Below are 27,319 nucleotides of genomic sequence, written 5' to 3' on the forward strand. Positions count from 1 at the left end.
GTAATCGTTCTGCTGGAAATAATTCCGGGACTGCCTCGGGCTTCCCCGTAAGCATTCGTCGCTCAGCGGGGAGGCTGGGCCTGAGGTCGTCTCCCGTGTGTCTGGCAGAAAGAGGCGTGCTGACCGTCTGCCTCCCCTTTGACTTCATTTCCTGACGCGCCCGTGACGAGTTGGTGAACCGTCAGTCCTACTCTTACCTCCCCGGGCCTGCTGACCCATTTCAGCACTAACTGTGCCGCCAGATTATACCACATCCAGCCACCTGCCTCCCAGCACTTGAACGCACGGTCCCTTTATGGAACACGGTCTTCACTGGCAGCGTGTTTATTTGTTTATTTGACATCTGCGTCTGTGCAGACTGCACAACTATGGTGCCTGTCTCTCTGCCAAACACTGCCTACTGTATGTTTCTCATTTTGAAAGCATTGATATTTATTCCTAAAGCTCTTAGCGATATTGCGTACATATGAAGAGTAGCATGTGTTATGCTATGTTTTCTTGACTGTAATCGAGGATGGGTACAATTCCAGGACTGTTATCACGCGAGCAGGCTACAGTGCATTGTACATTGTGCATTCCCTGCAGTTTCTGGCAGATTTTCAGGAACAGTGCCCTCCAGGCATTGACTGGAATTGAAGACAAATACCCTTATGTGCTGCCTGAGGATCTGTTTCAAAATACAGGTCTGTTATAAAGTCGAGTTACACCCAAAGGTGAAAATCCCCAAAACATGTGTGGTTTGTTTTGTGTGTTATGTGAACTTTAGGAAGGTTGGGAGAAAGAAAACTGCATGCCCTTTAGAAGTAATGTGAAAGTTAATTAATTCTGGCACTGGAAAGGTTACAGCAGGAAGAAGGTCATCAACAGCAAGTAGGAACATCCAACTCAGTGTGTTTTGGATCGGGACAGCAGGGTCCAGCTGAGTGTGTTTTGGATTGGGACAGCTGGGTCTAGCTGAGTGTGTTTTGGATTGGGACACTGAGCCCAGCTGAGTGTGTTTTGGATCAGAACAGCAGGGTCCAGCCGAGTGTTTTTTTGGATCGGGACAGCAGGGTCCAGCTGAGTGTGTTTTGGATCGGGACAGCAGGGTCCAGCTGAGTGTGTTTTGGATTGGGAGACTGGGTCCAGGTGAGTGTGTTTTGGATCAGAACAGCAGGGTCCAGCTGAGTGCGTTTTGGATTGGGACACTGGGTCCAGGTGAATGTCTTTTGGATCAGAACACTGGACCCAGCTGAGTGTGCTCTGGATCAGGACACTAGGTCCAGCTGAGTGTGTTTTGGATTGGGACACTGGGTCCAGGTGAATGTCTTTTGGATCAGAACACTGGACCCAGCTGAGTGTGCTCTGGATCAGGACACTAGGTCCAGCCGAGTGTGTTTTGGATTGGGACACTCGGTCCAGGTGAGTGTGTTTTGGATCAGAACACTGGGTCCAGCTGAGTGTGTTTTGGATCGGGACACTCGGTCCAGCTACGTGTGTCAGATCAGGACATCTGGGTCAGCTGGACCCAGCTGGATAGAACAAGTTGTCCGCTCTCAAATTTCTGATATATCTTTTGAAGTTCACTTCCTCTCTCTGACCATTCATCAGAGTAAAAATGGTGACAACTGGTTGGTTAACTCTCGTTACACCACACCCTTGTGCTGGGGCTCCACAGTTTTGACAAGATATGAAATCAAGTTCTCGTTTCCCCCCAGGAATTCTCATTTTTTGATGGGATCTCTTTTCTGACCCAGGGTCATTCCTCAGTTGTGATCGCCTTTGTACTGACCTGCTATCTGCTCTCTGTGTGCTGCTTCCAGCCTGGCCGAGGTATCGGGTGGTGCGGAGTCCCGACTCTGGACAGTATAACCTGGAGATCACCGGGGCCGAGCTATCAGATGACTCCCAGTATGAGTGTCAGGCCACAGAAGCCGCGCTGCGGTCCAGGAGGGCCAAGCTGACAGTGCTGAGTAAGTATCTTAGGAAGCAGAGAGGACTTGAGCATATCTGTGTGTGTGTGTGTGCCTCTGGAATTGTCTTACTGATTGTGCCTAAAGAGGTGAGTACAAGAGTGGGTGTGCTGTTTAAGGTTTTAGACAGGATGTGTACTGTGTTCGCTTTTTTTGTCCAGCTGCCATATACTTCCCCTCGTTATGTGTTTCACCTAGATCTGGTTCTGTACGCAACCTAGCAGACTCTAGAGGGGTTCCTTTAAATAGCAAAGTCATCTGGTGGCTCAGCCAGCAAAGAAGCTTGCTCAGAGTATAGGTCCTGTGGTTCTGATCTCAACGGTTTGAGCCTCAGATCTGAGCCGTCTCTTCATCCGGATATGCTTGGGGATTCTCAGGGCAGTGGCATACGATTGGCTGAGCATCATGGGATTGGACATTGACTGTCCAGGGTCTCTTTGGCACAGCAGTGAGTCCTGGGGGCAATCCCTGCCAAGCTTTCAGTGATGAACACCTTTAGACACCAATAATGACGCCTCTCCACCCCCCCCCAATGAGCTTATCAACTGACTGCCCTGCATCGCTGACACAGAGGTCGCTTTGTTATGTCTGAGCGGGTTTTTTGGGGGGATGAGTGAGTGATCGAGGTGGGAAAGAGACCAATCTCCACACCTATGATGGAAGACTCCATACCGTCCCCTTGTCCCTCTGTCCTCATGTTTCTCGATCTCCCTTTCTCAGTTCCTCCAGAAGACCCGGTCATTGACGGGGGTCCTGAAATCTTGCTGACGGCGGGGATAGCCTATAACCTGACATGCCACGCCCGAGCCGCCAAGCCAGTAGCTGTTATCGAGTGGCAGAAGGACGGGATCCGCCAGGAAGGTGCCATCAGTTCCACGGTAGATAACCCTTGCCCGTTTTCAAATCTTAAATTGGCATTGAGCGTTCCTCTCGGCTGTCCCGGTGTTGGCGAAGGCATTTTTATGTCATCCCCATGTCCCTCTGTTTTGCAGCGCTGGCCACTGTTTGTAACTTTTGTGTATTGTATTGACCAGGGGTGCCCCAGTCATAGACCTCTAGGGCATACTTTGTTTGTTGGTTACCAGTTCAGCTTGGCACTTTGTCATTGGCTTCATTGAACCAGTTTGCCCATTTATCCCAGCTCTTCAACCACTGGTGCTTTAACGATAGCTGGAAAACTTGCAGACACACCAGCCCTCTGGGACCACAATTGGGAACTCCCTTATACAGAATTTATGAAAATCTTAAAAATCAAAGTGAATTGAAAGCCAGCCTCCTGTATGATAATTATTCTGCTATTAGAAATGTATCTACCGCCCCTGTGCTTTCAGTATTACTCTCCTATTGTGCTCTCGGTAGCCTGAGTGACGTTTCTCTATGGCAGCCGAAGAGCCGATGCGCCAACGATCCCTGTTAGAGCTTTCGCCTCTCCTTGCAGGAAGTGCTACCGGACAGGAAGCGGGTGACGACTCACAGCTTCCTTCCCATCCTGCCCACGGATGCCGACATCGGGAGAAGATACACCTGCCACACGAGCAACGAAGCCCTGCCCGCGGGCAAGCAGACCACCATCTCGCTCAACGTGCACCGTGAGTCACGCGGATGAGAACAGCTTATTTGACCTGTGTCACCTTTGCCACAAAAACGGACAGTACTAAAATTAAAGCCTCCTGTCCCGAGCTGGCCCACAGATGAGTCTAATAAGGAAAAATGTGGAAACTCAGATTGTGTAGTAGCCAGGAGTCAACAACTGTCTGTATAGAGACGTTTGTCAGTGGCGAGAGTTATCCTAGGAACCTATGGTAGACTCACGAAACTCTTCTTGCGCAGTAGCAAAACAATCCCTGCTGCATTTCACCGGGTTCAGTGCTCAAGACAGCAGGGTCCCAAATCGGGATTCTTTGTTGCTGTGCTGTTGGTTTCGTAAGAAATGTCCACTATTACTTGGAATGGCACTGACTCCTGGGGATCTACAGAGAAAGCATGTGACGAGAACAAGACACTTTGTTTCACAGCCCTAGGCCGCACAACACCAACAGCGGGGCTTTTGTTTCTGGAAGATGATGGGTGTGGACTGTCCTATGGTAATGACTAGCCTTGCAGTAACTTGCATTCAGTCACATGTTTAGTCACAGCATGAAAACCCAGGCGTCCCCCAACTCCCCTTGTCCCTTTTCCCATCATTCTGCTGGTGAACTGACCCTCGAACGTCCAGACTGCGTAACCTCCTGATTGGGTTTCTTCCTTGGTGACTTCTAGTCTCCTTATTTAATGCATAACATCAGTCTGATGCTCTCCCAGCAGTTAATGCGGGCAAATCTCGACTTTTCGCTGAAGGTGATGAACTGTTTTTTTTTGTACTGCAGACCCACCCACGGTGACCCTCTCGATCGAGCCTCGGTCTGTCCTAGAGGGGGAGAGAGTGACTTTCACCTGCTCTGCTACCGCCAACCCAGAGATCCAGGGATACAGGTCAGGCTACGCGATCGCGGTCTCCTCCCTATGTCTCCACAACCCCTTGCAGGGCCCGTGGGGCAGGAGTTGCTCAGCCCTGGTGGCTGTTTCCTGTCTGACTGCTTCCTGCCTTGATCTCCTGTCATGGGCAGATGGGCCAAGGGTGGGATCATCCTGGAGGGCGCCACGGAGAGCGTGTACGTGACTACCGCCGACCACACCTTCTTCACCGAGCCCGTCTCCTGCGAGGTGTTCAACGCCGTTGGCAGCACCAACGTCAGCATCCTGGTGGATGTGCACTGTGAGTAAGGAGCAAGGCATACGTGTCCTTCCGGTCAGTCTAGGCCATCTGAGCACCGTTGAGCACCAAGTGGACACAGAACATGGAGCAACGAGGTCCACCTCCAGTCCTGGAGAGCTGGTGTGTCTGAAAGCAGCAGCACCTGGAGAACTGAGAGAAGCTCAGGTTCAGCAGGTCCCGTTAAACCAGTAGTGAGCCGCGTTAGGTCATCAAGAGCTGAGCTGGAGAACGAAAGCCTACAGAGACACCAGCCCTCCAGGACCGGCACTGCACCCCTTCTCAAGTGTTAAGCAGCAGTTAACTCATTGTTAACTCCGCCTCCAGACAGGATCTGCATTTCAACCCTTGTAATAGCATCTGGAGTGTGTGTTGGACAGCATGGCGCAGTGCCTGATTCCTTGTTGTGGAGCTCTTGATGGATGTTCCCAATCTCCCCTCTTGCATGCTGTAGTGGTGGCAATCTCACTTTGGGGGCTGGAATATCCTTCTAGCACACGAATTCCCAATGTGCTCCTGTGTCTGCTTGTATTCACTGCCACTGGACTTGTCTTACCTAAACTGAATGAATAATCTTCCCTGAAATATTGTGATTCTCATGTGGCATGCAAACGTCTGAAGGGAGTTGAAAATTCTCTTGCAGTTCCAGAGTTAAAAATAATTCAGAGATTTATTATTTTGTAATGGATTAGCTAAACTTGTAGGTTCAAATAAATAATCAAGAGAGCTCAGATGGACCAAAACCCACTACATAATGATGTCAGAAGGACCTGGATTGGAAAGCCCTGATCTAGAGAGACTGCATTTCTTTAAAGAGACAAAAATATACTGTGTGTTGCACTCATTTAGAAACTTTAAACTGAGATAAAAACTAGTTGTATCTAGGATTCAAGAATAACAGCCCTATACATTCAAAATCACAAACAAATTGAATGAAAGCAGTATTGAAATGGATATTGTTTCCAGAATTTTAATTTTCTTGCTTTCTTTCAAAGAACGAATAAAACATGATAAAATCATAAAACAAACATTCATATTAAACCTGAATCAACATTTCCCTCTGTCTCTCATTCTCCCTCTACAGTTGGGCCAGTGTTAGTAGTGGAGCCGAGGCCCACGTCTGTGGATATCGGCTCGGACGTCACCCTAAACTGCAAATGGTCTGGGAACCCTCCTCTTACTCTTACCTGGACTAAGAAGGGATCTAACATGGTAAAGGAACTGCCTCATTCATCTGTCCTGCCTCTCTCATACAGATGGCATCTTCCAGGGATTAAACCATTACAGCTACTCATGAGCTAACCCTTTTCCCTTTTACCTTTAGCACTCAACACTTAACACTTAACATTTTCCCTTTACCCTAAACCCTTGACCCCTGACCCTTGACCTTTCACCTGTAGCAGCTCACCCTTAACTCTTACCTTTACTCTGTATTGTCACCATCCCTCCCCTTGGATTTGCAATTGGTTTCATTATTCAATAATGAAAACAATGTCTCCTCATGTCCCTTAATATTTAACCATGCTTTTGTCAATATTTCCATGTACTTTACTACACTTTACTGCACTTTACTGTGGTACATCTCCAGAAAAATGAGAGAATGTCTGGGCCATTACTTTTTTTGTTTGTTTGTTTGTTTTACTTTATTGTAAATGGATAAAAGGAGACTGGGGGACATTTATCTTTCCAAATTTGTGCAGTGCTTTGTGACGAAAGAGCTGTATTTCCTGCTCACTTCAGCACACGGGGAGCTAGTTTTCCAGGCCACCACCACACTTCACAGCCCTCACAGAGGAACGCAGGCGCCCTCCCCGTCGGGATGAAGCAGTCGAGTCATGGTGACCGTCAAACGTCCAATGAATCCGGGGTCTCCCGCATCTCCTTCAGCTCCGTCTGTTCTCTGTCCCCCGTCTCCCTCTCCTGCAGGTCCTCAGTAACAACAACCAACTGTTCCTGAAGTCGGTCAGCCAGGCAGACGGTGGCCAGTACGTCTGCAAGGCCATCGTGCCCCGCATCGGAGTGGGGGAGAAGGAGGTCACGCTCTCAGTCAACGGTATGTGTGAGTTGTTCCCTGTCCGGACGCGGTGATGTGTTCCTGTGGGAAAGCATCTTGAGCGATCAGGCAGGGTCAAAGGCCCATTTTGCCCCAAAATATTTAAGTGGGAGGATCAGGAACCCTCAGGCTAAAAACTGTCTTCATTTGCTTTAGGTTTTGTAGTACTGTGTGACAATCGTATGTGTGTCACTGTGGACAATCAATCCTCTTTTCCTTAATAAAGTGTGTTCCCATGGGATCCTTGGGAATGAAGGAAGATGTCTAGTGAAAAGCCACTCTGTGTGAGTGACTATGTTGAATTTGAGAAATGATCCCCCTGTTGTCAAAAAACGGACATGTGCCAAAATGTATGTTTCTTATTGGTTGTTGCAGACTGAAAGTGTGTTATTTTCCCTTTTCTTGCTATTATTCTCCATAAAATTGAGTTATTGTTCTGCAAGGTTAAGTTTTTAGAATAATGTGGACTGTAGCTGTCACTGTTTATTACATCCATCCATTTTCGAATCGCTTCATCCAGTTCGGGGTCATTGGGGAGTCAGGGTCTGTCTCAGCATGCGGGGTACACCCTAGACGGGACGCCAGTCCATCACAGGGCAGACAGGCTCAAACACTCACACCAGGGACAGTTTTCCTAGAAGCCAGTTTACCCACCAGCATGTCTTTCGACTGTGGGAGGAAACCAGTGCACCCTAAGGAAACCCAAGTGGACGCAGGGAGAACATGCAAACTCCACACAAACAGCACCCCAGGTGTGGAAATGACCACAGGGCCCCAGACTGTGAGGCAGCAATGCTCGTGCCACCCCTACCAAAGTAGTGGTAGTGGTAATAATATTAATAATAATAATAATAATCATCATCATCATCTTCATCGTTATTGCTTTTCTGGACACCCCACTTTACAGGTAATGGGGATCCCCTCCACCACCACCAGTGTGTTAACCCCACCTGGATGATGCTCCAGTACTCTCACCACACACCAGCTCTCAGTGGGGAGGAGAACAGAGTGATGAAGCCAGTTCAGAGATGGGGATTATTAGGAGGCCATGATTGGTAAAGGCCAGGGGACATAACACCCCTACTCTTTTCGAGAAACGCCCTGGGATTTTTAATGACCACAGAGAGTCAGGACCTTATGTCTCATTCAAAGGACAGCGCCTTTTTACAGTATAGTGTCCCCGCCACTATACTGGGGCATTAGGACCCACACAGACCGCAGGGTGAGCACCCCCTGCTGGCCCCACTAACACCTCTTTCAGCAGCAACCTTAGTTTTTCCCAGGAGGTCTCCCATCCAGGTACTGACCAGGCTCACACCTGCTGAGCTCCAGTGGGGCTGCTAGCTGGGAGTTACAGGGTGATAGGGCTTCTATCAAAAAAGTAATAGGAAAGAAAGCCGCCTGCAGATGCACTCGCATACTGCTCCAGTCTGGCCTTCTGACCTGGTTGATCCTGTACAGCCAGCGGCAGAGCTGTCGGATCAGGCAGAGGGCTTCTGCAGCTGCCTTCAAGGAGAAGTTCAAGCGCCTGGCTGTGAGCTGCTCCTCTGATCTCCCTGCTGACTCAGGATATCCACTAAAAAATGTCACAGAAGCCTTCTGGCGGTAGGACTCACCCAGCACTCCAGGATGCATCAGCTCACGCAAGGGCTCTGATTTACAGGTTTTAATCAACATCATGGCGCGTTTCTTAATTGGCGAGTCAACCTGTTTTTAATCATCCCCGTCACTTCGGTTCCCCTTTGTTATACACAATGAAACGCCTCTTCCCATGAGGCCTGCTTTCTTCCATCACTCAGAGGCAGCGCCTGGCCTGCTGACTGATTAACGCAGCTTTTGTAGATCTGGTTTACGGGGAATAACTGCGTGAATCACGCTGACATGTTGACTAACCGGAACTGAAAACCACATTAAATCAGGAGCGATCCAGCCGCCCGTATCTCGCGCCGTCCTTGCAGATCTGCACTTTATAGTTGTGAGCCAGGGGGAAAAAAAAAACAAAACGGAAATATTTCAGCAAGATCTGAATCAGTTGTGTGTACTTATTCTTATCTTCCGTGATCAAATCAGAATATAGCCTTTCCAGAATCAAATATACCTGTGTGCTATGCTGGTTTCTCCAGGAAAAGACCACTCGTTTTCCTTTGGATATCATTTTTCTTTGTGGATATTTTGTTTTCCAAATGTACACAATCGGGAATCTTGGAAAAAAAGACCACTGGATGCAGTTCATCATGGGTTTGAACTGCGGCACTTTGACCAGCCAACTGAATCATCCATTCCCCAGTCTGATCAGTTTCGAAACACATCTGTAATAAATGGCCTAATACATCAGCCAGTGAAATAATTAAGGCATAATATAAGATTAAAACCAGAGGACACTGTTGCCATCCAGGAACAGCGCTAGAATTGTACAGCAGACCCTACTTCGAAAGTAGCCGGCAGGTATATCACCCTGCAGCTCCCAGCTGGCAGCCCCACAGGAGCTCAGCAGGTGTGAGTCTGGTCAGCACCTGGATGAGAGACTCCTGGGAAAAACTAAGGTTGCTGCTGGAAGAGGTGTGAGTTGGGCCAGTAGGGGGTGCTCACCCTGCGGTCTGTGTGGGTCCTAATGCCCCAGTATAGTGGCGGGGACACTATACTATAAAAAGGCACCGTCCTTTGAACGAGATATAAAACAGAGGTCCTGACTCTCTGTGGTCATTAAAAATCCCAGGGTGCTTCTCAAAAGGAGTAGGGGTGTTATGTTACCATGGCATCCCATTTGGTGGGGTGGGGGCTGCACACTGGTGGTGGTGGAGGGGAGTCCCCATTACTTGTAAAGCGCCATGAGTGGAGTGTTCAGAAAAGCGCTCATTATTGTTAAATATTAATATGCAATGTAATATATAAGTGGCACACTGGTGCAGCGCTGGGGACCTGGCTCGATTCCTGGGCTGCTATCTGGGTGGAGTTTGTATGTTCTCCCCGTGTTCACATGGGTTTCCTCCCACAGTCCTGAGACCTATTCACAGGCCCATGCAGGGCACATCCTGTCTTGTGCCCATCGCTTGCTGGGATTGGCATGCCCTGTGAATAACCTTGGATAAAACGACTCGAAAAAGGATGGATAATTCCAATCTTGCGCCCAGGCTTTTAAAGAGGTAGTCTTTTGGAAATATCTTCCAATTCCACATGTCCAGACTAAGCAAGATGGCTGTGCCCTTTCACCCCATTCTCTGTCTTCCCAGGCCCCCCTATCATCTCCAGCGACTCCGTGCAGTTTGCGGTTAGGGGCGACCGAGGAGAGGTCAAGTGCTTCATAGGCAGCACTCCGCCGCCGGACAAAATCGTGAGTATCTCTTTGACTCGAGCCAACATGGTGTCAGTGTTGGAATTCATCAGTGTTGGTGGCTGAGAGGGCCTTCTCGAGACTGTGTATTTGGTTCACATCTCGTGGTTTGAGGTACAAGATGAGCTTTCACCTGCATACTGGTTAAAGAAGTTAAAGAAGTGGGGACGTGTTCAGAGATCAAGGGCTGTAGAGCTGTAATGTGTTATATCTGCAGTTATTTCTGTATCGTGTTCAGCTAAAGTTCAGATCAAACACAGAAGCACAGCTATGGTCACTTTCCTGCGCCAGTATAAATCACGTCAGAGAGCAGCTGGACTTTGGGTCCGATCGAAAACGTACGAGCCAGTTTAGACTGGCCACATTCATTTGCTCTCAATTCCCAGAAGACAAACTAGTTTAAATGTCTTGGTGTCACAAAGGAATGCCAAGGGTGTTTTATTATTCTGAGGTTAGATGGGCCTTTGTTCGGTGTATAAGCTGTTTGTGTTTAACTGCATTCCTGGTTTGCCTTTCAAAGGGAAGGGAGACACCTAGTGGCTTATTGTAGAGTGTCACTGTGAAAGATTTTTAGACCCCTGTACTGAGTTGATCTAGACGTGCTCAGCATCTGAGAGCAAGAATGGTAACAGAGCTATGCAGTAACTGCTCATCTGCACACACAACAAGAGTTTACAATTGCAAGCATCACAGGGAGATTGGAGCTAAGGCAGTGTGCAAGTGGTGCCTAGGTTATATCTGAGTAACATTCAACAGAGCAATCTTACAAAGAAGACCTTTTGCAGTTATGGAGTTGTTTTACTTAAGAGTAGTCCAGATTTCCAATGTGGAACATGCTTTTCTGACCTGCCTTATCAGTTCCTACCTTCTTATCAGTTTTCTAATCAGTTGAGATTCATCAATGCTTACCACCACTGGTTGGGGGCTGGCTTATAAGGTTCACTACTCAGGGTATGCTTGCGTGGTACTAAAGACATGAAGTATTTAATATGGATCCACTATCCCTTAATGAGGGTATTGAGTTCAGTGCATTCAATTGCTTTCTATAACACCCAAGCAGCACCCAGGCAGGGGTAAACTAAGGACAAACTAAATTTACGTAGCCATCTGGCTGTGGGATTCGTCATGGGAAGGCTGGTAGTTCAGGTTTGCTATGCAGCCACTGATGGTGACTCCCTGATCTCCCTGAAACTCCCTGAATTTGACCTTGTGGGTCCTGGTTAACCAGGCTCTATAAATTAAGCTGTGATTAAGCTGTGATAAGACTGGCTTCCTATCTCTGAGGAGTTTTGCATGCACAGTTTGCTTAATGCTAAAGAAAGCGGGGCCAACTCTGGCCTTGTGAATCACCCGGAAGGCATTTAGCTCCCAAAGAGCATTCGCTGACAAGAAACAAACCCTCCATTTCAAAGCTCACAATGCACCAGTAGATGTGTTTTGAGCAGTGCCAGTATTGTTGCTCCGAGATGTCGAATGATACTACATAATTAGAATAGCGAAGCTTCTTTTCTATAAACATTTTCTGAAACCACACATAAATAAAAGTTAAAAAAAAAACAACTAAAACAGGTGAGACTGACCACCCAGGTCTTTTTTTAAGAAACAGGAAACGTGGAAAAATTCCCGACCTCCCTTGTTTCAGAAAAGCCGAAACAGGATAATCTGAGCAAGAAGCAGCTTAGGCCTTGATTTGTTTTATTGTGTACTTGTGGAAGTGAAAAACGATTTAGTTGCTTCGCAAAGCAAACTTATTTGTGTATACGGTATATGGAAATACATGTATACACTCACACGGAGCGCGATAAATCACGACAGGCATTTATGTGGCCCATATTTGTACTAACCGTATATGAGTTCTGATGAGGCCAGACAGAGAGATTAACTATTAAGCAGGCAGTAAATGGGTTGTTTAAACAGACTTTCCATTAAAAGCTTCAGCGGGGCTTGTAAAGTCCTTCCACGGAGCCATTTACACAGCGGCTGTTGATGAATTCTGACGTCGTAGGAGAATTGGCGCCCACCCGCAGCAAAGGGAGTCACAGCTCTTAGCTCTTTTGTTCCATGTCCCTGCGTTGTTTTTAACTGGGGGGGTATGGTAATTGTGCCGAGCCCAGCATGAATCTTTAACGGCCTGCGCTGTAAGCCCGTGTGGGCTGTACAAGACCGCGCGCTCAGCGTTTCACACCTGTCTGGGCAGGTCTTGTCATTGTTAGGAACCGCCGGGCTCCGGCCTGGCAGCCGCAGGCAGGTCACACGGCGTGCGGCGAATCACGTCGTCAGCAGCTCGCAGGGCGCTGGGGATTCAAGTCAACTTCAGCCTCCCCCCCACTCCTGGTTCTGCCCCCTGTGTGACCCCTCGGGGGTAATAGCTCACTGCCCCTCCCAACCCTTCCTGTGCAGTGTCTTTCCCTGCGTCCTCTGCTGTGAGTCCTGGGGCAGCTCTCTGCAAGGTTCACTGTAGGACATTCCGCATGTGGCTGTCTGTGGAGAAGCCCCCTTTTATTGGGTAGCGTGGCCAGGGGGTTTCCACATAATCATAATTGCTTACACTTACATAGTGCTTTTCAAAGCGCTTTACAGGTAATGGGGATCCCCTCCACCACCACCAGTGTGCAGCCCCACCTGGATGATGCTCCAGTACTCTCCCCACACACCAGCTCTCAGTGGGGAGGAGAGCAGAGTGATGAAGCCAGTTCAGAGATGGGGATCATTAGGAGGACATGATGGGTAAAGACCAGGGGGAAATTTGGCCAGGACACCGGGGTAACACCCCTACTCTTTTCGAGAAACGCCCTGGGATTTTTAATGACCACAGAGAGTCAGGACCTCGGTTTTACGTCTCATCTGAAGGACGGCACCTTTTTTTTTTTTTTTACAGTACAGTGTCCCCGTCACTATACTGGGGCATTAGGACCCACACAGACCGCAGGGTGAGTGCCCCCTACTGGCCCCACTCACACCTCTTCCAGCAGCAGCCTTAGTTTTCCCAGGAGTCTCCCATCCAGGTACTGACCAGGCTCCAACCTGCTGAGCTCCAGTGGGGCTGCCAGCTGGGAGCTGCAGGGTGACATGGCTGCTGGCACATGAACTGTAACCTTATCTTCCCATAACCTGTAACCGTCTCAACCCAGATAGCAGTGGCAATAACCTGTCTCGGTCATTTCCGGTTGGCCAGGGACGCTCATCAACCGTCTTCTTACTTCCTGGTGCCCCCTGAACTGGAAAACGACCGAGGCTGCTGTCAGTGTTATCCTGCTATGCTCACTGCTTCATAAAACCTTGAGGGTGTGTGGAGACGTTCTGTGAGAAAGGCAACCTTCACTGCCTCAGGAACTGCTTTTAGAGGGAGCTGCAGTCACCAGGTGCAGTCACATTTCCCTGTGAGAATCCGATTTTAATCCTGAATTAAAAGAGAATCTGCCCCTTGATGACTCCCCCGTTCTTTCAACCCCAGCTTTGCTACACTGTCCTAACCCTGCTCCTTCAGGCCCTAAAATCCATCTTTCCGGAAAAGTAACTCATAGCCTTCCTATTTGGTTTTGAAAGATGAGAATCTATACAGTACATCACATATACAGTACATCGCTATAGTTCAGGTAAGAAGACAAATAATGGCATTTGAAAACTCAAGTGAAAACTGTCAAGTACAGTGATAGCAGTTTTCTAAACTGAAAAGTGTAAATAGCAGTATTTCATGTAAGAATAAGAAATGTATAATAGTTTTTTCTATTATAGAAAGGGTCGCTACCAACTTATTCAGGTTGCATAAAGACTTGTGGAATCAAACTCTTACGTAACGTGGGGAGTAGGTGTATATGAAAAATAAACATGTGGAAATTAAGCATTCAAAGGTTTAAATATCATTCCATTACATTTTGGGGTCTTTGAAATGTAAGTAAATCAGCAAATCCCACACCTGACTCTGCATCCTGAAAATAAATCCATCCTTCGATTGCAGGTCAAGGTTTCTGTAATGAGAAGGGTTTCTAGGTGCTGATTTTGGAAAAAATATAGAAGACGATTCCGCTCCTTCAGGCTCTAAAATCCCTCTTTTTGACAGAACAACTCGTAGCCTTTCTGTTTGGTTTTGAAAGCTGAGAATCTTTATATCATAAACAAATCGCTGTAATATACACAATGCATTTCTACCAAGGACTTTGGAATCAGTGAATAGCAGGTACAGTTAGAGAAGAGCACATGAGGGTACGTTTGGTGTAGTGCGGCTCATGATGAGGGGGGTAGCATAGCACACTGGGGGTGTCTCTGGTCTAATCACTGGTGGGTTGTGGGTTCAGGTCCCCCTTGCAGATGCTGTTGTTGTGCCTTGAGTGAGGTACTGTACCTCAGTTGCTCCAGTCCACCCAGCTGTATAAGGGGGGGGATGATCCCAGTGATGGGGCAGCGTCCCATTTGGGTAAGGAGGATCACTGGGAGAAGCCTAGTCTGCTACAGAAACCAGCATGATCTATAGTCCTGGTAGAGGACTTTTGTGCCCCCTCCCCGCCCGGAAAGATCCTGGGTCCTGCCCCACCACTTCCCGCCTGTTCTCCCAGTGACCCTGCCTCTGTGCTCGTTCGCAAGGCCTGGGCCTGGAAGGAGAACGTGCTGGAGACCGGGACGCTGGAGCGCTACACGGTGGAGCGGGCCAACACGGGCAGCGGGGTGCTCTCCACCCTGACCATCAACAACGTCATCGAGGCCGACTTCCAGACGCGCTACAACTGCACGGCCTGGAACAGCTTCGGCCCCGGGACCGCCATCATCCAGCTGGAGGAGAAAGGTACAGCCCAGCTATGGTAACCGACCGTGGGTCGGCGTTGCTGCATGTTTCATGTTATCGACGGTAGGATCGGTGGAGACTTAAAGGGGCACGGCAATTCCCAATCTCTCAGACTGGTTATTAAATCCCCGATAACAGATTGTACAAATTCCGAATGAAGCACAAAATCGTGAACTTTGTGAAAGTCGGCATGTTGTCGCAAACACCTGGTCTCACCATGGGCGAGAGCGAGAGTTCCCATGAATTGCGACAGGATGCCCTTCCTGCTCACTAGTCACTGTAATAACTGATGTACTGTGATGTACGAGCAAATAAGTCCAGGTTGTGCAGCAGGCATTTCACCGCAGAAATGTTCCAATGTGATCTGCGGGAAGAGTTGACAAGTAAGTAGTATTTGTTGGCAAAACCATCTCAAAGTCAAGAGCAATATTTCTGCTGGATTAAAAGAGATGGATTCACAAGCCTGCTTGTTTACAGTGTAATAGGGCTGCTTCACCTCACCAGACGTTTTGTTGCCTCGTTCTGGATCGCAGAACATGATGCTGCGCATACCTGGAACCTTCCTCTATTTTGTGATGTAAATTGGAGGTTTTACAAGTTGCTGTGCACATTTTACTCTTATTGTGGTTTGAAACGCGCTCATCAATGCCGATTCTTTCTAACCCCGAAAGGATCCTTCTCTAAAAGAGCGTTGCAGCAGTTCCACTTTAACAGCCAATGTGGACCAAATCCAAAACGTGACAACTTCAGTTTCAAACTGACATGAGTTCGCAAAGGCCCCCAGCGCCAGATCAGCAGATCAGGAGATCACAGGGGCTACAGTTCAAGCAGAGGAGTCTTGAAGCAGTTCCTGAATTGATCTACAAGTCTGTAAGCCTGTAGGACCCTGACCTTTGGAATGGGATTTCACCTTTTCCCTGTTCTCCAAAGTAAACACCAAGTTCATCTGAGCCTGTACTGGTAGCGGCTCTGTGAAGATCTGCTGCACTGTTATTTTGCACTGAGTGACCATGAATATTTTGCTGACCCCTGGAGGCAGGAGGTAGGACTACAGCCTGGGTTCCTGCGGACTGATGACTATCCAGACATGACAGGAGCTGTGATTAAGTCCTTCCAATGTGCTTGTTGATCTACGTTTCTGCCCTTCTGCCCCTGTGAGCCGTATTGTGTCTGCAAACTACTGTATAAAGCGTTAGAGGCTTTGAATAGAGTCGGGATGTTTAAGGGTAAGGGAGAGCTGTTTGCTCAAGAAGGAGTCAATTCTATTGCCGTGTCCTCTGACAGCAGTAAGACATTTGTTTCCTCTGGTTTGGAGTTTGCATGTCTGAGTGCTGCAGTGTCATCTAGAACAGTGGTTCTCAACCGGGGGTACACGTACCCCTGGGGGTACCTCAAGATGCACCAGGTGGTACCTCGGGCATCGCATCCAAAATGGCGGATTTCCATGTGCTCAGTTTTAGTAAAATATTTATCAGCTAATTCTGAAATCATTTAGATTCTATATGATATGTGCATATTTAGGATATTCCTATTGTTATGAGGAGAAAGGGGGCAGCGCGATTGCCGAGCGTGTCCTCTATCCGCTGAAATCTGTATGCAGCCGCAGAAACGCTTTGTGATTTTGTGCTGGAGCGACGTGGCGGTTTTTTTTGCCGTTAACAATTTTTTTTTATTTCACATCGCAGCAGGTCTCTCATTAGATTCACCGAGTAAGTCTATTTTTTATTTTTTTAATCTTGATAATACTTACATTTTTGTTTTAGTTTAAAATTGTAAGAGTGGCAATTCGTTTTTGTGATACAGCACGTCCATGCATGCAAAAAAAACCCCCAGAAAACACTCCTTTCTGAGCGTTCTATGCCTACGGTAATCTTAGCGGGGTACCTGGCTGACCCTCCAGGGGGCATCTCGGCCAAACAGGCTGAGAACCACTGATCTAGAAAATAAGCGTAGAAGTACAGCACTGATGTTGAGGTCTCCCGATCTATGTATTTTGACTCGGGCCAGGTAGCGATGTTGGCGCCTGTTTGCGGGCGCGAGATTCCTACGCGGTGACTTACTTGTGGTCTTCCCCCCCTTGCGCAGAGATCGTCCCCATGGGCATCATCGCTGGTAGCACGGTGGGCTCCTCGATCCTGCTCCTTGCCTTCCTGATCGCTCTGGCCCTCTTCCTCTACCGGCAGCGCAAAGGGAGTGAGTACAGCTGAACGCGGGGCGGGTTGGGTGGCAGGCAAGGGGAGGTCATTTGGGCCAAGCGGCCTGTTTGGTCGTTAGCAGTTCGCAATTGATCCTGGGATCTCTTCCAGCCGTTTCTTGAAAGGATCAGGTTCATCGGCATTCCACGTCCCCCCACATTCCACATCCCCCCAACCCAACACCGTGTTTTCAGTCAACATCTTCATCCCAGCTCTTTCACTCATTATTAATAATAATAATAATAATAATAATAATAATAATAGCCAGCACCCATATCACCCTGCAGCTCTTAACTAGCGACCCACTGAAGTTCAGCAGATGTGAGTCTGGTCAGTACCTGGATGGGAGACCTCCTGGGAAAGCTAAGGTTGCTGTTGGAAGAGGTGTTAGTGGGGCCAGTAGAGGGCGCTCACCCTGCAGTCTGTGTGGGTCCTAATGCCCCAGTATAGTGGCGGGGACACTATACTGTAGTGGACGCCATCTTTCGGATGAGACGTTAAACCGAGATCCTGACTCTCAGTGGTCATTAAAGATCCCCGGGCATTTCTCAAGAAGAGCAGGGAGTTGTCCCGTGTCTGGGTCAAATTTCCCCCCTTTACTTTGGCCTCCAACTGTCCCCATGTATGATTGGCTTGCACTTGCCCTGCGATGGACTGGTGCCCCGTCCAGGGTGTACCCTGCCTTGCACTCGTTGTTTGCCGGGCAGGCTCCAGCTTCCCGAGACACCGTATGGTATATAGCAGCTTGGCAAATGACATGACATAATAATAATTTAATGCTTTGGGCCGCACCAACGTCAGCATCCTGGTGGATGTCACTGTTAGTAAGGAGCAAGGCATATGTGTCCTTCCGGTCAGTCTAGGCCATCTGAGCACCGTTGAGCACCAAGCGGACACAGAAAATGGAGCAACGAGGTCCACCTCCAGTCCTGGAGAGCTGGTGTGTCTGTTGAAAGCAGCAGCACCTGGAGAACTGAGAGAAGCTCAGGTTCAGCAGGTCCCGTTAAACCAGTAGTGAGTCGCGTTAGGTCATCAAGAGCTGAGCTGGAGAACGAAAGCCTACAGAGACACCAGCCCTCCAGGACCGGCACTGCACCCCTTCTGGAGTGTTAAGCAGCAGTTAACTCATTGTTAACTCAGCCTCCAGACAGGATCTGCATTTCAACCCTTGTAATAGCATCTGGAGTGTGTGTTGGACAGCATGGCGCAGTGCCTGATTCCTTGTTGTGGAGCTCTTGATGGACGTTCCCAATCTCCCCTCTTGCATGCTGTAGTGGTGGCTCACTTTGAGGGCTGGAATATCCTTCTAGCACATGAATTCCCAATGTGCTCCTGTGTCTGCTTGTATTCACTGCCACTGGCCACTGGATGAATTATCTGACTGATTAGTTGTCCCTTTTTTTTCCTGAGCTAATAATAATAATAATAATTTATAAAGCACCTTTCCAAACCCAAGGATGCTATACATGGTGATAAAAGGTACAATAAAGAGTGAAACAGAAATTTAAACAAAAATAATTAGGGTAGAATGTTGGACAATCAGACGTATGCCCTAATAAACAGGTGAAGTTGGAGTCTGGATGTGAAGAGAGTCAGAGAATTTGTCTCTCAAAGAGTCGCAAACAAAGGAGCAGAGATCTGGTCCAGGGTACAGTGAGAGAAGGGCCAGCTCGCTGACCACCTTTACAGCGCAAGAGCCCCTCAGAATCAGCCTGCCCAGATTTCCCCAGGCTCCGGGTGTGAGGGCAGGATCCACCTTCATACCCCCGCCTGGCGCTCTCTTCACTGGCTTCTTCCCTCCTTCCACAGCCCTCCCCTCTCTCTCTTTCTCTCTCTCTGATACAGCTCATCCGGCCCCTTAATTCCCCACTCTTCCCACTGATCAAACAGCGCATTTCAAAGCAGACCAGACTCTTTTATGTTGGATTTTCTTCCCCCCCCAAAAAAAACAGAAACGGAAAGGCGTTTGAAGTCAAGGATGAACCGTGTCCTCCTCTCCCTCCTCTCCCTCACCCTCTCACTGTTCGCCTCTCTCTCTCCGATTTTCCTCACATCCAGTGGTGTCAGCGGTGGGTTGGTGTGTGTGGAGAACACCAGGAAGCACCTCTCCCCACCACAGACGCTTCTGCCCGGCACTGAATAATTAGCTTCTTCATGTCTCCTCTTTCCTCCCCACTCCCCATCTCGCATTCTGTGCTGTTCTGTTGTGTGTTCAGTGAGCGTTAGGCCCTGGCAACCCTCTCTTGACATGTTGTGTGCTGCATGTGTGTGTGTGTGTGTTCAGGTCGCAGAGGGGTGACCCTGGGAAAGCCGGACATCAAAGTGGAGACGGTCAACAAGGAAACGCACAACCTGGAGGACGACGCCTCCAGCGTTTCCACGGCGACGCGCATGGTCAAAGCCATGTACTCCGTGAGTATCTAGGCAACTGCTGGAAGAGGGGAGGGGCAGGGGGCGGGGCCATTGGGTCCACAGGTTCACCCTCTGAGCCAGGCGCGTACACATATAGAAATCTTTACATATAGAAATTACACAGACAGAAATCTGCTCCACAGATGTCCTAGCAGGTCCATCCAGATGGCCTCATTCTAGATGTGCAGTGTGGGCCGTGCTCATTTTTTTTTTCGCGTTTTGAAGTCTGTGGTTCTGTAGCTACGGCTTTTGCCTCTGATCTGGACCGGGCATTTCCAAAACAAGGTTTCCTCCAAAGAGCAGGAACAACAACAAAAAAAGGAAGTTGGCAGAATGTGAAAATAAGCCTGTTTTTCTCAGGTAGCTGTATTGGATTTCTGCAAAGATGCCCCGCTTATCCACGTTGAAGAAACTAGTGCAATAAATTTAGGTGCAATCTCTTCAGTTTGTTTGATGTATGATTCAGCCTGTAAACTTGTAGATGCTCTTAATCTTTATCTTACTGTATCTTAATCTTCTGTCTCCAACTCTTTTTAAAGGGGTTTCCTACATCCAACAATTGTTGCTAAAATGTAAAAGGCACCGATTTAGAAAAAGTGTCTCTTAGGTACTGCAGGTGTACGCTGATCTCACTTGCTAGACTGTTGTATCATCTCACCTGCTGAAAAACATGGGAGATGATCACAGTTGCTGTTGTCTTTACTGAGCTATTAAGTCTTGCCGAAGTGAAGTGATCCCTACCTGGGCTTGTGTTGTACTGCTCAGTGTGAAGACAAGCTTTGGGCTAATCATGCTGCATTTATGAAATAAAAAAAAGCAATGCCTCTAATGAAAGGAAAATAAAAACTTCTATGCAGAACACGAGGGAAAGTTAGCTGTCAGAGGAGCTGATCACTGCATCTATCCTTGCGAGGAACAGAAATTTTATTAAGTCTCTATATTCAGGTCTCCTCCAATTCAAAAGGGTTTGAGAAACGCATGCGACACAGCAGAGTTATCACCTAAACTAACATGGGCCTGGTCCATACCAGGATGGGTGGCCACCTGGGATAACCAGCTTGTTGTTTCAGTGATGTTTTTTGGACCACTAGGTGGTGCTCTTCCTTCTGGACCAGAATTTCCAAGCCAGTTTATGTATATATATACGCTGTATAAACCAATATGGTGACAGAAGACACTTCTAGGCACTACAATGCTTTGGGTGAGACATTAAACCAAGGTCTTGATTACGTTGTTATCACATATCCCTTGACATTGTTCATAAGGGTTGGAGTATTGATCCTGGTGTCATGGTTAGATTCTGCCCTGGGCATGCACAGTCTGGCCTCCCTAAAGTGATCTCTTATTTCCATTGGCAAAGTCATTTCTCTTTCCTATATCTGGTTGGCTGTGCCTGTGCCCTGGGGCAGTTGTTGCCCTGGGGCAACCTTGTTGTGAAAGGCGCTTTATAAAAATAAATTGAATTGAATAGAATTGTTTCATTAATGGCTGCCACCTGTCACCCACGACAATATTGCCCTTAAGTGGTGGATAGAGTAGGTAGCCTTCCATTTAAGATAAGATGACTTTATTGGCCGTATACAATTTCTTGTATTCATTTCTTCTAGTGACTCATTGATATGAAAAGCACTCTACATGCACAACAAAGCACAGTTATTAGTTACTTTCTGGTGACAGCCTGCAAAGGAATTTCGTTGAAGGTGTGTGCAAGTCATTGGAATAAGCACAGCAGCTCAACTGCAGCCAAGCAAGAGGCATTTGGTGCTGTTGAGTATAGAGTACAGGGCTCAGCCAGTGTCTGATGTTCTTGCAAGTTGCTCTGCTGTTTTCTCTATGTTCTACGAACCTCTGCTTTCCTCTCAGTTGCTGATACGATATCTGTCTGTTTCCTCCCCCCTCCTCTCCTTTCCCTCTGTGTGTGTTGTTGTTCCCTCGTTTTGATGGCAGTTTCTCCCCTCTGTCTCTCTCTCGCCCTCCACCCAGCCCTTCAAAGACGACATTGACCTCAAGCAGGATCTGCGGAGCGACACTCTGGACACGCGCGAGGAATATGAGCTGAAGGTCGGGAGCTCTAGAGCCGCGTTCCGCTGGGCCTGACCCCGTCTCTTTCCCAGAAACACTAGGCACCTCAGTGTAGAGACACATCACACTGCTCCACCCCATCCTAGGGCCTTAACGTCAGCATTATGACGGCTGATCCTCTCCCTCCCCACAGCCGAAGCTCTGACAAAGGTCTCCCAACAAAGCACAATGCACTGCTGTCTGGAGTAAAAGCCAAAATCTTTCACTTTGTAGGCACGGTGTGTTCTTTCACCCGTCAGCCTGCTAGAGGCGGGAACCTTCAGTTTTCAAACTCCTTTAAGGTCTCACCCCTCTGTATTGCAGTCATGTCTTTCTCGCTGCCTGACGTACTTCAACAGTTGGATAGAGCTAGGAGATCAATCTCACTTTGGTGTCCAAGCCTATCACACCGCCAGGTGCATTTTGCCCCGTCTCTCAGTGAGGGTCTGAAACACCAGACATTTACCACACTCCCTGTCTTTCACGACACTGCAGTACAACAGGAAAGGTTGGGTTTATCAGTAAATGTGTCCAACCAAATCTCTGAATCTATCACTCCCTTCAGATGAACATTCAGATCCCTCCATCTCTCCCTCTTTACAGACATATCGAAGTTTCTTCTGCGCATACCAACACAAAACAAGTGTTCCAAAAAAGACACCACTGCAGATACTGTAGTCACGTTTGCGGTATCTTTCGCTTGAGTGAATGCAGATTCCTCGCCGTTCCAGACATGCACGGGTTATTATTTTCACAGGCTGTCCGTCGCGCCGTTTGGCAGCCATGGAGAACGCGGCGCACCAGATTTTTGCGCGACAAACGCGAAATGCGCGTGGAGCACATGCTACAGGTGGCACAGTCGGTTCACCAGAGCCGTGGGGTAGGCCGGGAGAAATGGGACAGATCGCGGCCAAGTGAACGGCTTCGCCGCTTGCTTGTAGCCGGCAGTTCCCGCGATACCGACCCTCAGACCCACCATTCCGACGCTAAAAATACAGTCAGCCGTGTTGGCTGGACGCTAAGAGAGGCGTCCTACCGCGGGAGCTGACCGGTCGTTCCTCGGGCAGAGAGCGCCTCCAGATTCGCGGGACTAGTTAGCCAGTTTGGCGGGATTCCTCCTAGAAAGGTTGGGAGATTTTGCTGGAAAATGGCGGCCGCCTCCCAGCCAGTTTTGGCTCCAGCCCGCTAACCCATATTTCCCTTGCATTTTTCACCGCAGGACCCCACCAATGGCTACTACAACGTGCGGGCGGCCCACGACGATACCCGGCCCTCCTCCCGCTCCATGCTCTACGCAGACTACCGTACCACGGGCGCCCCCGGCACCAGCCCCGGCGGGCCCGTGTCCGAGAGCCGGGGAGGGGCCGGCGGCGGGGGAGGAGCCGGGGGCGCGGGGAGAGGCTGCTACGACCCCAGGCCCCCCTCCCGGCTGTCCCACAACAGCTACGCCCAGTTCAACACCTACAACCGCCAGGGGGGGGCGCCCAACCCCAACCCCGTGCCCCCGGCCGGGGCCGCGGATTTCCCTTCCGAGTGCGGGGGCACCCTCCTGGACACGAGCAGCCAGCTGTCGTACGAAAACTACGGCACGGCGCACGGGTACCCCCCGAGCGCCGCCCCCACCTACGCCCCCTATAGGTTAGGATTCGCCACCCAGGGCAACTTGGGCAACCTGGAGAGGCTAGACCGTCTGGGCGCCGGGTACGAGGGCTACGCCCCGGGGGACAGCAGCATGGGCAAATACGGGACGGCCACGGCCCGCTTCTCCTACTCTTCCCAGCATTCCGATTACGGCCAGCGGCACCAGCAGCGCATGCAGACTCACGTGTGACGGGCTCGCCGGGGAGGACGCGACTCCAGATCCGCAGGCCGAGGAGGACAGGAGCCTAAGTTCGATAATCGAGAGACTAATCAAGAACTGTGATTGGGGGTGGGGGGGTGGGGGGGGGTGTTTTCTGTTCCACCGGCTTTCGTGTCCCTAACTAAACATCCTGCATTTTTCCGGGAGAATTCCCTTCCCTCTTCTGTCCCTTCTCCCGTTGGTCCTGGGCCACAGGCGGACAAGGGGCGGCGGGAGACGATTCCGAGCGCACCCCGGGCCCTCCCCCTCCTTTCGGCCATGCCCGGACCCTGGAGCGCGAGGCGTCTTCGTCCTGTGTCGACCTCCGCTGCTGCAAAGCCTGATGGGGAGGCAATCCGCGATCTCCGCGGACTCGGGGCCCCCCAGGGAACGTTGCTCCCGCCGCGGCCAGGCTCGAATCCGCCCCATGGTTCGAATGTCAGCGTGAGAATAAGAAATCGGGCGGGGGCCGGGGGGGGCAGGATTTTCTGATCTGATGCATCCTTGCCATTCAAACGCAGGGGCAGGCCTGCAACCTGCTCTGCCCAGACCTGATCAATCCGGACATGTCCTATCACTCCCCCCACGCAGGGGGCCGCTTACGAGGGCGGTGGGTGGTTTAGGTGGGGGATGAAGTATAAGGGAGGCTGAGGCTGGAATGATCATTGTAAGGCTGAGTCGAATTTTATTTGGGGGTTTTATGCAGCAAATCTGACAATCTGGGAATTGTGAAGTGACTGTGGAACTAAACAATAGAAAAACCTTTAACAGCTGCAGCAACCCCACCCCCACCCTCCCTTTGAAAGCCACAACCCTTTGCCCCTCATGCACTGCTTTATTTTGAGTCTGAACACAGCTGTATCCCAGCGCAGGTCTGTCCTCCAACCCCCCCCCCCCTCCCCCCAAGTCATGTTTAGCTTTAAAAACATTTATTGTAAAATGGAACAAAGAAGGGGTTTGAAATATTTTAATATAGTGCCTGTGGAAGGTGAGGGATTAGCGCTCCTGGAGACTTGAGCCCAGGTGTCTGCCTGTCTTGTTTTGCGTGTCTTTAGGTCCACATATCCTACGATAAAAATACCAATGTTGGTTTTTTTCCCCCCTTGTGGTGTGTTTACAAAAAGGGGTGGCACGGTAGCGCAGTGGTTAGCGTTGCGGACTCACAAAGCTGGGGCCCTGGGTTCAATTCTGGACCTGGGGTACTATCGGTGTGGGGTTTGCATGTTCTTTCACGCAGTCCAAAGCCATGCTGGTAGGTTAATTGGCTTCTGGGAAGGCCAGCCCTGGTGCGAATGAATGCATGTGTGCCTGTGTGTGCTCTGTAGTGGACTGGCGTCCCATCCAGGGTGTATCCTGCCTTGTGCCCGTTGCTGGCCAGGATCAACTCTGGCTCCCCCTGCAACCCTGTGTGCTGGGTACAGCGGGCAGCAAATGGGTGGATGGTTTATAATGATGATGGCCAGTTGGTCCCCCTTTGAAAAGATTCAGTCGTAGTTTAAGAAATATCTTGTACTACACAAAGCACACTGGTCTGGTGGACTTTTCATTTAAGCGTATATGTAAAATAAGTGTGGGAGTGTTAATCCCATTGTACCAGCTACATTATACATTGGGCTGGTACAATCTGGTTGCCTAAAGTTCCCCCCCTTAACCCAGTGAAGCAGTTTCTCTCTCCTCCCCCTGATCTGCTGTGCAGAATGGCTGCTGTGTGTCTCCCAGTTGTGGGACATTGACCATTTCCTATGTGTGAAGCACTCTGGGTGGCTTCAAGATTAAAACCTCTGTATAAATGCAGGGAATTAGTATAAGATTTGCATCAAATATTCCAAATTTCCGTCCTCGCTACAGCGTCGTCTTCCAATGTTACTGAGCTCATTTTCTCAATGGGACATTTAAATGAACACCCTTGCTGGAGTATCTTTCAGCACCTAAAAGATATAGATTTCAAGTCACCTCTGATTCTTTTTTAATAATAAAGGTGCATGAATGTGCAAAGTGACCATAATTGGGCCAGTGGCAACAATTATGCTGGGAATTCAGCTGAAATAGGCAAAGGGGAGCTCATGTGACCAATCAGAACATACAGCAAGTAGTCATTTTCTAACAGCACCTAAAAGGATTCCGATTAAGAGTCCCATAGCGTGTCGTGCTTGTAGTATGGCAGGAACTGTTGCAGGCGTTTTCTCATGGTGGCCAGGTCCAGCGAGATCTCTGGCCACTCCTTCTGGACCGCCTGGGTCGGCTGTTGAAGTCTGCGCGTTCAAAAAGATGTCACAGGGCGAGATGTGTGTCTGTTTGTGTCTCTCCTGAGTGTAATAAGGGCTAATTCATCATCCACCGAGCGTTAGTCCACATCTCTCCATTCTTTCATGTAAATAGGAGTCAGAAGTAGCCTAGCTAAATTTCCCACTGAAGAAACAAAAAATATTTTTGAAAGTATTCTATTGTATTGTATAGTTCACAAGCAAGCACATGCACATACACACACAAAGGCATAGTACTATAGGTGTTATCATTTTAAAATATAAATTATATATACGTATACTTTTGTACACAATGGGCTGCGGCGATTCAGGAAGAAATAAAGTCTGGCCATACACATTCTTGAGAAAGCACAAGCCAGTTTAGAAATGAAACTCAAAAGAGAAATTTAAAATTTTAGGGGACTGTTCAAGGAAGGGGGGGCACTGACAGACTAATTGTGGAAAGAGCCATGGCCACGAAGGAGAAGGTCTTTATTTTATTATTTTTTTAAGGGGAGCAACGTGTTTTGACGTTTTGTAGGAACAGTCCGGATCGGTTAAACGGGACACGGGCCTGAGGCCTGTGAAATATTAGCTTTCAGTCCAGAGGCCCAGCAAGAACCTGCTGGACTCAACTAATGACATTCTGTTGAAGCAGATAGCGGCTCAGTTGTGCTGCATTGTGGGTAGTCTCAGGCTGACCAGAGAGAGAGAGCGAGGATTGTCCTCCTTGCTTGTCTTGGCACTTGGTCGCTTCTGATATTGCTGTTGCCCATCACATGCTCAGTAGCGTGGGGGACTGTTGGTACTTTTTATATTAGAGTGAGACTTTAGGGGTATTCGAATATTTTTGTACTGAACTCTGGACCAAATGTATTAGGTTGTTATTTGATGCCGAGGGGCTCATTTTCGCTGTAAGGGAAAACTCCTGCTCTGAGCTGGTCGGAACTGGATTGGGATTCAGCTAGATTCAGGAGCTGCTGATGCTGGAGCTCAAAAGAGGCATTAAAACCACAGATCCCAATGCAGTGGTAAGATTGCAGGCCTTTTTTTTCCAACAATATAGACTACCAAATGACTTAGATGGGCCAAAAGGCATCCCCTTGTTTTGTAAACTTCCCTCGATTCCATTTGGCCAATGTGTAACGTCTCTTGTGTTATACGTTTTTAAAACGGGCATTTTGCGTGAAATTTCCTCACAGTCATGAATATGTCAGGTAAATTAACCTGTAAATAAAGCAGAGTCCACCTGCTTCCAGGCTAATGTACAGTTCATGATGTGGAGGTGGTTTGACATTCTAAGCATTAACATTGCACTGTTGTAGCTGCAGAACCTTTGTAGTGTTTTAGGAAAAAAAACCAAGGAAAGGTCAAATATTCTGACTTACCTTCTGATAGTACACAGAATATTCCCGTGCAGCCAAATAAACCCACAGGCAAGCATTCCGAGGCGGAAAGATGAAAGAGGCCTGTGAGCGCGTGTGATACTTGTAAGGATGTCTACTGAAAGGAAACAAAAACTGACCCAAAGCATTGTGGTGCGGAGGAGGTTCGCGTGCACGCGGGCGATAGCATTGCTGCATGCCCCCGTCAAGGGTGAAGATGCCAGGGTGAGCTGTTCGGAGATGAACGGATAGTGAGAGGAGCATCATCTCCTTCCGAACTGGGGCAGGACACGCTTTAATGCAGTCAGGATCAAC

The 27,319-nt window shown here is 48.9% G+C and overlaps 1 protein-coding gene across 2 annotated transcripts in view; it reads left to right on the forward strand.

The window, feature by feature from the left end:
* Positions 1-27,076, forward strand: part of kirrel1a (kirre like nephrin family adhesion molecule 1a) — a 116,047-nt gene extending 88,971 nt beyond the window's left edge. Inside the window, exons 3-15 of one of the 2 annotated variants that reach the window (XM_088916476.1) lie at positions 1,803-1,952; positions 2,673-2,830; positions 3,391-3,541; positions 4,319-4,424; positions 4,559-4,707; positions 5,789-5,916; positions 6,631-6,757; positions 9,988-10,088; positions 14,670-14,868; positions 16,954-17,061; positions 19,348-19,475; positions 21,423-21,536; positions 22,756-27,076. In XM_088916476.1, the coding sequence (XP_088772602.1) occupies positions 1,803-1,952; positions 2,673-2,830; positions 3,391-3,541; positions 4,319-4,424; positions 4,559-4,707; positions 5,789-5,916; positions 6,631-6,757; positions 9,988-10,088; positions 14,670-14,868; positions 16,954-17,061; positions 19,348-19,475; positions 21,423-21,536; positions 22,756-23,367 (2,231 nt within the window). In that variant the 3' untranslated portion in view covers positions 23,368-27,076. The remainder of the gene's footprint in view (positions 1-1,802; positions 1,953-2,672; positions 2,831-3,390; positions 3,542-4,318; positions 4,425-4,558; positions 4,708-5,788; positions 5,917-6,630; positions 6,758-9,987; positions 10,089-14,669; positions 14,869-16,953; positions 17,062-19,347; positions 19,476-21,422; positions 21,537-22,755) is intronic. The other variant, XM_088916477.1, reaches the window with a different exon arrangement.
* The last annotated feature ends 243 nt before the right edge of the window (positions 27,077-27,319 follow it).

Source organism: Atractosteus spatula, chromosome 5, assembly GCF_055471065.1.
Source record: "Atractosteus spatula isolate fAtrSpa1 chromosome 5, fAtrSpa1.hap1, whole genome shotgun sequence".
Taxonomy (NCBI): domain Eukaryota; kingdom Metazoa; phylum Chordata; class Actinopteri; order Semionotiformes; family Lepisosteidae; genus Atractosteus; species Atractosteus spatula.